General features: G+C 37.6%; 1 protein-coding gene across 1 annotated transcript in view; it reads right to left on the bottom strand.

The window, feature by feature from the left end:
- Positions 1–9,695: 9,695 nt before the first annotated feature.
- Positions 9,696–11,571, bottom strand: part of SPINK5 (serine peptidase inhibitor Kazal type 5) — an 80,112-nt gene continuing 78,236 nt past the window's right edge. Inside the window, 1 exon segment of the mRNA NM_001025397.1 lies at positions 9,696–9,948. Coding sequence (NP_001020568.1) covers positions 9,940–9,948 — 9 coding nt within the window. The 3' untranslated portion in view covers positions 9,696–9,939.

Genomic DNA, 11,571 nt, shown 5'->3' with positions numbered 1-11,571 from the left:
CTAAGTACTGTAATACCTTTTCTGGAGTTTGAAGATAATTTATAGTGTTTTATGAAGGCTTGTTGAGTGACTAAAAGAAACTTGTGAAATATGCAGACCAGTATTATTGCTACTTAGCAGATGGGACAACAAACACAGAAAGTTTAAGAGTTTTCTATTTAGTCAGAGTTAACAGTTGGAAAAGCCAGTTCTCCAGAATCCTAGACCTATACTTCTCTCATAATTTTTTTTTTTTACTGAGATAGGCTACATTCAGTAACAACAACCAATATTTATACTTAAAATCCAATTTTTAGCATAGTGTCTCATGCTTCTTAAGATCATAACCATGATATTTTCTGTTTAACACATTCTCCTGTGCCCATATCTATATATGTACGTACGTCCACCCCACCCACATAACTGACATTTTTTCAATAATGCAGGCCTGGCCTAATGATTTCTAATTACTTAGCACTTTCATCTCCATTACCTCATGTGAAGACATCAGCTCTCCAGAAGATAGAGTTAATGTGGATTTAAGATACAGTTAATTCCCAAAGGTCTAACTCAAAGATTGGAGGAGTTAAGCAAATTGCCCAAAGCAGACAGCAAGTAAGTGATAGAATCTTGACCCAAACCAGATTTTCCAATTTCAGAACTTATGACCTTCCAGTAACTGGTTGTATTTGTTTCTAATTTTTTAAGTTGTGTCCCTCTCATTCATACTTTCCATTCTCCAATACCACCTCTTTTTCTCAGAAATAATTCTATAATTTTGGTTTATGCTATTGTGAAATTTGAATACTTCTACTGTATCCATATTTCAGTGCTTCTTCAGCATTTGAAATATGTATACTACAATGAGATGTGCTCCAGAAACTTTTCTTAATGAGATAAATGATCTTCTTCCCAAGTCATAGTGGAGCACCTGCTTAGAGAGATCAAATTCTGAGTAGATAACAGAAATGAGAAAAATGGCTCAGTCATGGTAAAGCTGGAAATGTCAGGAGCAAGCACCTGGGTCTGTGCCTTTCAAACTTTTCATTATTGTTATTTAATTAAGAAATGGAACTTTCCCCCCTTCCTGAATGTAATTTTGTGAGGCAAGCAAGAAATGAAACAATCTTTTAAAAAGGCAGAAACTAAATAGAAACAAGACAGAATTAAAGAGTCCCTACGTTTCCACCAGACAAATCCATGCAAATCTATTTGGAAACTGATCTAGAACACACACACGACAGGAAGTGAGGCCCTGGGAGGGAGAGTATCTTGTCCACTCAATGGACACTCAGTGAAACAGATCCCCAGACCACTCAGTGAAACAGATCCCCAGATTCTAGTACAAGATTTGCTCTGTTATGCCATATCTTCTCACACCATTACACCGCCTTATGTCAACATGGGATTTCTGCTCCTACTTGCTTTCCCAGAGAACATGAGGAACAATCTGCCACCTGGGTCCTAGACTCCATTCTCTACTGCTTACTAGATATCCTCTTCCTGATATCCCATACCATAGGATCTTCCAGTTCAACATGTTCCTAGAAGGCCTTGTTGCTAAATCTCATTTTTAATGGTTCTCTCCAGTTTCACTTTGTTAATATCTATCAGTAGCAACTCAATCCAGGAAAATTTCGGAATCTTCATTTCATCTCTGATTTTCACACTCACATCCAATCTCTAACCAACTAAGTTTTAATTTGTATCTGTATCTTCCTCTCCAGGAAGAATATAAGTGTTTTTTCTTAGTTTGTTTGCTTTATTATTATTTTTTAAATTCAGAGTTCAAGAATAATAGCTTATAAATCTACCTCCAAAAAAAAAAATCTACCTCTCACGTTTCTTCCTTTTGGGATGACTGAAAAATTAACCCTGTCAACAAATTCTAAGAAGACTGCATTTTTCTTTCCTCCTTTTGCTACCTTACTCAATAACTATCTAAGGACAATGCTCAACATCACTCAGCATCAGGGAAATACAAATCAAAACCACAATGAGATACCACCTCACACAGGTCAGAATGGCTAAATTTTACAACAGGAACAACAGATGTTGGCAAGGATGTGGAGAATGAGGAACCCATTTACACTGTTGGTGGGAATGCAAACTTGTAGCCGCTCTGGAAAATAGTATGAAGATTCTTCAAAAAGTTAAAAATTGAACTACCCTATGACCCAGCAATTTCATTACTAGATTTTTATCCAAAGGATACAAACATAGTGATTCAAAGGGGCACATGCACCCTAAAGTTTATAGCAGCAATGTGCACAACAGCCAAACTATGGAAAAAGCCCAGATGTCCATCAACAGATGAATGGATAAAGATGTGAGATATATATATACTATATATGTATATATAAATATACATACATATATGTATGTATACATATACATATACATATATATAATAGAGTGTTACTCAGTCATCAAAAAGGAATGAAATCTTGCCATTTGCAACAATGTGGATGGAACTAGAGAGTATCGTGCCAAGTGAAAGAAGTCAGAGAAAGACAAATACCATATGATTTCACTCATATGTGAAATATAAGAAACAAAACAGATGAACATCATAGGGGAAAGGAAGGAAAAATAAAAAAAAAACAGAGAGGGAGACAAATAATAAGAGACTCTTAACTATAGGAAACAAACAGAGTTGTTGTAGGGGAGGCAGGTTGGGGCATGGGGTAACTGGGTGATGGGCATTAAGAAGGGCATTTGATGGAATAAGCACTGGGTGTTATATGCAACTGATGAATCACTAAATTCTACCTCTGAAACTAATAATACACTATATAGTAATTAAATTGAATTCAAATAAAAATAAATTTAAAAAATGTGTAGGATTATGTAAACTCAATACCATCACAACACATTGTCCAGATCAAAAGTTACTTTAAAGTGACTTCAAATCCATTCCTATTTCCAGTTCCTTAACAGGTTTAAGGTTTTATTTCAGAAAAAGCGTTGGTTGTGATTCTAGGGTAGCCAGTCCTAGGGGTGGATGTGCTCTGTGCATGAATTCTTAACAATCTCCAATATGATCTGACGCCTAGTAGGGATGAGTTTTGATCAATAAATGTAGATATAAAAAAAATAAATAAATAAATGTAGATATACAACATTATCTATTTCCTCTTTTTCTCTAAAATTATGTCTAATTCCAAATCTTCTGTTCTGTCAGGTTTTGGGGACATTTGGTCTCATTCATTATTGAGATTGGTGAGGATCTGAGATGGTTACACAGTGCACAAGAACATGAGGAGAGACCCTCTAATCTCTGGACAGTCATGGCTGCTGCCTGCATCCTGATGGTCCAAGCCAGATATAAATGGTTCCCGTCCCTGAGGGAGTTCCCTGATTCTGTGCCACCTATGGGAGGGGGTGATTTTTGGTTGAGATTGAGAACTCTTGAATCCAGGGTTCAGCAGATACCTTTTATAGTCATACACTCAAGTCTTCTGCCTTTTGAGGATGCTACCAAGCAGCAGTGTTGGTCAGTGTTAGAACTTTGTCCCTTTCATTTCTCTTGAAAATTTTATTGCTTCTACTTTGGTTACTTTCCAAAGCACACAAGCCATTAAGAATAATTTCTTGCCTATTATTTATGCTTTTGTCAGTTTTACTCAGATATCCTCTAAGGCAAAAGTACACACTGTTTTCTTTTAGCTTTGTGTTAAGGGGGAAGGAAAGATACAGGGAAAACTAGTTAATAGCTTTTTAACCATTACTTTTATTGTTGATGTGTTATTATTTCTTGTTTGACATATTGACATTAAAATGACTATCAACATTCCATTCCTCTTTAGAATATTATTCTTGTGCTTTTAAGTAAATGCTAATCTGGGGTCATGCAGCTCCACTAGCAATCCTCCAGTGGGCACTTATAATTGGAACTCCTTCAATTGTCTACTCCTCTTTTGAGTGCATAGGAACAGCCCCTGGGTAGAGAACGATGTGGCATTTCCTGCATGATTTAGCCATGCCTGTCCTGTGACCAAAGGTTGGGACTTAAGCAAATATCCTCTGTGAACACAACTTGTCCATAACTCATTTTTAGAGACCTTGGCAACAGGAGTTCTGGCAACTTTGTCACTTAAAATTCTAGGAGCAAAATGGATCCAGAGCTAAGAATATGATAGTTGAAAACTTTTCACTTTATTACTGCTCCTAAGACTTCTTTCATGTTTCATGTTTAAGTCAAGCCATTGGAATTCACTTTTCATTATTAATCCCATTTCTATATGTTAAAAAAATCAGCATGCGTACTTTCTTCTGCCACATGTTCCATAGATCTGGAATTGAATTATTCCACAAATAAACAGAAGTGACCGTTTCTGTAGATAATGAGCAATTTTCTGGATCACTAGACGCAAAATCTATTTCTCTGTCTGAAAACATATCGGATAGATAATATTTTATGAAGATGGAACTGGGGTTCATGAAGCCAGAGGGAATGGTGTAAGGAACACAAGATTAAAAAACACTTGAATTTGTATTTCTGATTTAGACCCACTTGGGTAAGCTCAGAAAATCACTTTCCCTCTCCAAGCTTCAGATTTCCATCTATGAAACATGCTGGATAAATCATATCTAATTTTTCTCTAGCTCTGTCAATTTGGGATATTATCAACCTGAAATAAAATGATCTTTTCCTGATTGCAATCTTATCAGGACATGTTACATATTTAGCTGATAAAAATCAATTAATTAGCTGAAAGTACAATGTCAATCACAACAGTCCACTTCACAGTGTATTTTTCTGGGGTCATGCTACTCCTTGCATTTCTCTTTAGCTGCAGCTTTTGCTAGTTTCTGAGAAAAGACCTCATGAATTTAGCCTTCTAGGCCGGGAGGAGAAGGGGAGATACATCTTATAAGATCATATTTTCATATAACTTGTTTGTTTACAGCTATTAGTGTCAGAAATATTTTATTTGTACCAGGAAGGGAATGCAGTTCCTTCTCTTAAGTTCCTCGAAAAATAATGGTCCTCTTCTATTCTTGTAGGCTTTATGCCATTGACCAGAACTGAGAGTTTCCATCCAATATTCCCTTTTAAAATTCTTATCTTAAGGGTCTGGTTTTACTCAACAACTTTTAATAAGCAATTGCTCCATGCCAGGCATTGATTGTACTAGGCACTGGGGATATAAACATGGACATTAAATGGTGTCTTCTCTTTAAAAAGTCAGTCTAGTGAGAGAGATGGACTTCTAAATAAGCAAGTACACAACAGTGACAGTAGGCCATGCAGGTATGAGGACAGGATGTTATGGGAGCATATCAAAAGAATAACTAATTTTTATTCTTTTATTTAAAATATTTATTTTCAGAGAAAGAGAGAGAGAGAGTATGCACAAGTAGGGGTGGGAGGGAGGAGCAGAGGCAGAGGGAAAGAGAAAAACTTAAGCAGGCTCCACAGCCAGCAGATCATGACCTAGGCCGAAATCAAGAGTCAGATGCTTTACCGGCTTTACCGATGGAGCCACCCAGGTGCTCCTAACTAATTTGTATTCTAAGGGGAAAGGGGTCATGTAAGGTTTCCAGAAAAAAGCTGTACCTTCAATGAGCAATAGCAAATTAGAATTTGGAGGGATGGACCTTGTGAGTTGGAAGGAAAACTGGGAGAAGGACCAGGGGTGGATAAAAAGAAGATGTTAGGAAGGGACATTTAGGAGAAGTTCAAGAAAATTATTCAAGGTAGAAGGGAGAGAGGACAATGTAAGAGTGGAGGCTAGAGAGATGAACGGAGGCCTTGTATGTTAGAAAGAGTGTGGAGTTCACCTTGGGACACCTTGGGAGCTAGAGAAACCACTTACAGGTTTTAAAAATAATGCCATCAGATCTGGACTTCAGAGCATTATTCTGCCCACAATAAAGAATGCAGTGGAAGGGAGAAGACAGAGGCAAGAAGATCATTTATAACGGTGCTGTGTTCAATCATCAAGTGATGATGATGGCTTGAACCAGACTTATCCATGGTGACTGACTCTATGGGGGATAAAAAGGGTGGGGATAGACAGAAGCCAATGCCTAGACAGGTTTGTCTCACTTTGCTTTCTTCTAGTACAGTGTGGTTACTTAGTAGGAGTGTTCAAAAATTCAAACTGGGGAATTAAATATATCAGTGTTTTGAAGAGGTCATTTGAAGTTTTTTTTAAAAATAGAGAGCTGTAAAGGATGGAGACAAGTCTGTTCAGAGGTCATTAGAAAAGTCCATTAGAGAGAAAAAGAGCGTCTAAAATTCAAAGCGTCAAATATTACAAGTACTGTAATAGATTAGAATGGTAAAAGCACACTTTATTTTCTGATAGCTTTGTGACAGAGGGCAAGGAAAAATACAAGGAAAACTAGTTAGTAGCAAAGAATCATCTAGAGGAAGACAGCACATCATCCCTCAAAATAATATGGAAGGAGCTCTATGGTCATATGAATTTCCATCAAGGATGACAAATATTTATTTTGACTTTTTTCCTGGGACTAATCCTCATTTGACAAAGTCTTCCTCTCTGTTCTCTCCTCATGCTCAAAGAATGAGTTATAGTCACAGGTTATTTAGATAGAACTTTCATTTCAATGCTGGAAAGAAAAAGGCACCTGTGTGCCATAATGGCATCAGAGAAAGAACAAGAATATCTTGCTATGTCTTTTTTCCAGGAGGTAAACAGATAGCAGTCATCACTGTAAAGGCCTCAGGACATATCCACTTCATTTACCATCATCTCTCTGTATAACACATGAGACTGGCCTTGATCAAAGTCAACCAAGAAGGCCACAAAGAATATTGGATTGGGGTACAAATCTGAGTCTTACTGTGTGCCTTGTTCAGCTTCAAGCACATATTAAATGTTTAGAAATGTCCATATTTATTATTTTCTATTATTCTATTTTCTTCTAGTTCTATTTTTTTTATTTTTTATTTTTATTTATGATAGGCACACAGTGAGAGAGAGAGAGGCAGAGACACAGGCAGAGGGAGAAGCAGGCTCCATGTACCGGGAGCCCGACGTGGGATTCGATCCCGGATCTCCAGGATCACGCCCTGGGCCAAAGGCAGGCGCCAAACCGCTGCGCCACCCAGGGATCCCTCTATTTTTATTCTCTATTATCATGGAGTGAGAAATGTGTTTGGTGCTTAACAGCATAAAAGAGGGCCAAGAGACCAGTAAGTTACAAAGAAGGACAAGAGACAGATTCTTACCCACTACTGAGTTAGAGCCCACAGGTCAAACCTGGCCCACCACCTGTTTTTATAAATATACTTCTACTGGACCACAGCCATGTATATTTATTTACATAATTTAAATTCATTATTTATGCAACAGCATCATTGAGTGGTTTGTGACAGAGGTCTTATATCCCACAAAGCCTATGATATTTATACTTTGGCTGTTTACAGAGAAAGTTTGCCTACCTGTAGCCTAGACAAGTGCTCTCCTGGGGTGTTTCTGAAGCCTTGAGAGAGGAAAATTTCAGGGGAGTTCCTTACATGAGAAAATAAGGAGTTTGATACTGTTAGATCTCTGAAAACCCATATTCTGAATATAGAATCTGAAACAGCATCAGTTATAGAGAAATGTGTAAGTCTGTGATTGTAACCAATAAAATGTGTTAAAGTTTTGCCTTTTCACTTCTAACTCAGGATCATTTATCACTTCCAGGGCTAGAATTTTAGGGCTGGTTTGTGACGTAGGTCTGGTTTTCATTTGCCTCCCATCCACTGAACCAATAACTCAAGAAGCAAGTAAAAAATTAGTTCACTTGAAAAAAAATTAGTTTACTTGATATTTAATGCAGCTTTTTTGTTGTGACCATTTTGACACAGATGACATTTTATATTCACCTCTACTTTAGGTGAAATAAACTTCCACATTCACATTCAACTCCAATCCTTGTACCCCCATTCCAGCATCTAGTTTTCTTGGTCCCCATCCCATTCCTGATGTCTGCACCTCCCCACTCTTCCCCTGAGCATCCCTGAGTCACTGGGTCTTTCTCCATCCCCATGTCTCATCCCATTCCAGACCATCCTATCCTCTACCTCACCCTATTCCTAACCCACACTTTCTCTGGTGCTCAGAATGATTATCAAGGATTGTTTAAGTCTTAAGTGTGAGATAACAAAAATCTTCTGTGCATATTACCTAATAATCATAACCATCATAAAAATACTAATGAAAGAATGTAAAGGGTTTGTTTATAACTCAGTAAAATGTTCAAAATGACACGAAAAAGCAACTACTTATCAAAAAATAGTAGGTCTTAGCCATGATAACAGAGTTTCTGGATTTCCTAGAACTACCCAGGAAGGAGATACAATCTCATGTTGCAGATTCTCTAAACCCTTCCCTTACATCCTGGAATTGCCAAAGAAAATAGCAACAATGTTTTCTCACTTTTTTTTTTTTTCGGAAATGACAGTATTTTCATGCTTGAAAAATGATTTACAAGACTTCTTTTTTTCTGTTTTTTTTTTTTAAGGATAACATAGAGAAAAACCCAGTGTAGAATTGATTTTTCAGTTACAAAGGACAAAGATCACAAAATCCTACTATAATTACCCTAGAGACAACTTCTCTAAAAGAAAAGGGCAGAAGTAAAAAATACAAAATCAACTTCCCAAATCCAAGTAGACCTGTCATTCTGGGTATAGTTCTTCTATAGCTGAGAACAACTTTAACTGTGATAGAATCTATATAGATTTCTCCTGCTAGGATGTGTTCAGCACCAACTCAATATCTGTAAGTGAACAACGTAACTGGGTATGGTCATAGGAGGCCAATATCAAGATGCTGAGTGTGACAGAGTTTCAGCCCTGAGGCAGGGGCTTACAAGCCATCCCACCCTATCCCTACCTGCTGCTTGTATTCCCTGGCTGATTTCTCATGTGCATGAGCTCACTGTCTGGTTTAGTGGCCTCTAGCTATATGTAGATAGGTATTAAGCAGTTGAAATGCAGTTGGTCAAAACAGATATGCTGTAAATATAAAATACATATACTAATATATCAAAGACCTGGTTAAAAGAAAAGTTTATATTGATTCTATTTTGAAATGATAATAGTTTTGAGATATTGAGCTACATACAATTTTTATTAAAGTTGATTTTACCCATTTTCTTTTGTATCTACTAGAAAATAGGAGGTGACACGTGATTTGAATTCTATTTCTCATGGACAGTACTGCTCTAGAGACAATTGACACACTGGTAATTCTCATTTCCTTTGTCTTGCCCCAGACCATGGGTCCAAGGCCCTGTTAGAGGAGATAGTCAAGAGGCAACATGATTGAATATGAGAAACTACTGGTTTGTGTCTTTGGATTGTATCTGCAGCAGTAGTTACTCTCTGTGGAAGTACACAAGCTGGACAGGAGAGCTGGTAAGGTGACAGATACTGAAGGTGATTCATAGCTGGTTTGACCTTAAACAGCTCTTGAATACTGGGGAGCCCATACCTCCCTCTTCTAGACACTTCTTCCCAACTATGACAGCAAATTGAATCTGAAAAAAAAAGTGAGCATTCTGTGTCCACCAATAGCTTAGCAAGACAAAAGGGTAGAGTTTTTTGGCTTCTGTAAAAAACAAAAATAAAACAAAACAAAAAACGAAAAACCCCACAACATTCCTATTATCCAGGCAGTGAGAAGGAATCCCAGAAATGGTGTTCTGCTGGGTTTACGTTTATTGAACAAGTAGTTGAACAGACAGCATTGTGATCAGGAGATTTTCACGCACAGACAGATGGAGATGTCTCTATGCCCTCAGATCACAGAATCTAGGAGGAAAGAGGATGGGAAAGACTGCAAGTCAGTGAGTTCATTCCCCCAACAGCTTTGTATTATTTTCTATAGTAAATAAGACAAGCTCTGAAGAATTCTTTGTCTATACAGATGGTGAGGGTTAGGCGAGTCAGAATTGGGCATATATTTTCCCTCATGGCTTTCACCAATTCTTCTATCATTTGTCCTAGAAGAGAAGATGGATAGGTTAGGTGCTAGAAACTGAATATTACAGAAATGTGGGCTACATATTTATAGGTATACTGTAATCAAAGAAATCCATAGATCCCTGCAGTCTGCCAAGAACTCACCACTTACCATCACTTTCACATTTTATTCAATTGATTCAATGAGTCCTGAGCAACTAGTATACATTACCTGTGGAGGGAGATACAAATACTAACTCTGCCTTTGATCATGTGTGATCCTCATGGTAATGAAAAGATGTAGGTGTCAGTAACATACCACAGAGGAGGGAACAGAGCTCCAGAGAAGGTCAGTGGCTTGCCAAGGTCTCACACTGGGTCAGAACTTAAATCTAATTCCTCCAACACTAATGCTTTACTACTATAGTTTGTTTTAGGCCATTAGAATTTAATCATCTACCTTCCTTGCCTGAATCATCCAATATTCATACACTCTTGAAAATCAACATCTAAAGTTTTTTTTTAGGGATCCCTGGGTGGCGCAGCGGTTTGGCGCCTGCCTTTGGCCCAGGGTGCGATCCTGGAGACCCGGGATCGAATCCCACGTTGGGCTCCCAGTGCATGGAGCCTGCTTCTCCCTCTGCCTGTGTCTCTGCCTCTCTCTCTCTCTCTCTCTCTCTCTCTGTATGACTATCATAGATAAATTAAAAAATTAAAAAAATAAAAAATAAAAATAAAGTTTTTTTTAAAAAGAAGGTAAGGGCCTCGGGAAGTTTTTATCCATATAACTGCACATTGTCAGCCAGTACAACTGGAGCATCAGTAGCACTATCATTCCAAACTCAGACTTCCATTTAGTTCTTACTTCCACCCTAGGAGATTTCCTTTGATTTGAGATTCACAATCTATGGTCTTGTTATATCTCTGAAAATCTTTGTCACGGAATTGAGAATAGTCATTTATTATTTCACAGAATGATATTGGTATTTTCCTTAACATAGAAATTTCCTTAAAAAATAAAGATAAAAAATAAAAATAAATTTCCTTTCATGCTAGCTAATTTTTATTTAATTGAGATATATACTCCCTCTTCTAGAGTCCCTGGTTTTCAGAACTTCCTGACAACTCAGGGATGGTGGCAGAGCATAAGCTTGAAGCCAGAAGATCTGCACCAGACCCAAAACATAAGGTTGAATAATTTTGATAATTGCAGGATCTCCCACAGGCTGATTTTCTGTGAAATGAGAAAGATAATAATCCTTGTCCTAATCACAGGTCTACATGAGGGTGCACACAGGAAAGAGCACATAAAATTCTGAGTTACATCAATCTTAGCAGTACTGAGTAATAGAAAATACTTCTTAGATACTAAGCATCATTACGCCATTCTAGGATCTTCAGTCTATTTTTCCAGGAAAGTTGTGACTGTCTGGCCTTTTTTAAAATTCATTCTTCAGATTCCAGACTCTCTTAGAGAACATTTCAATACAGAAGCAAAGTTCAGGCAATTGGTTTCAACCTCAAGGATATGCATGCATAATAGTCATTAGAGCAATGCTGGGCCATGACCCACTTGGACCACCTTGGTGTATCGAAGATCATACCACTGAATCATACAGAGGGAACTGAACCCATGCTAAGGACACCTTTTGTTCTAATGATTT

Source organism: Canis lupus, chromosome 2, assembly GCF_011100685.1.
Source record: "Canis lupus familiaris isolate Mischka breed German Shepherd chromosome 2, alternate assembly UU_Cfam_GSD_1.0, whole genome shotgun sequence".
NCBI classification, from domain to species: domain Eukaryota; kingdom Metazoa; phylum Chordata; class Mammalia; order Carnivora; family Canidae; genus Canis; species Canis lupus.
Note: the sequence above shows the minus strand (reverse complement) of the source record. Positions and strands in the feature narration are given on the sequence as shown.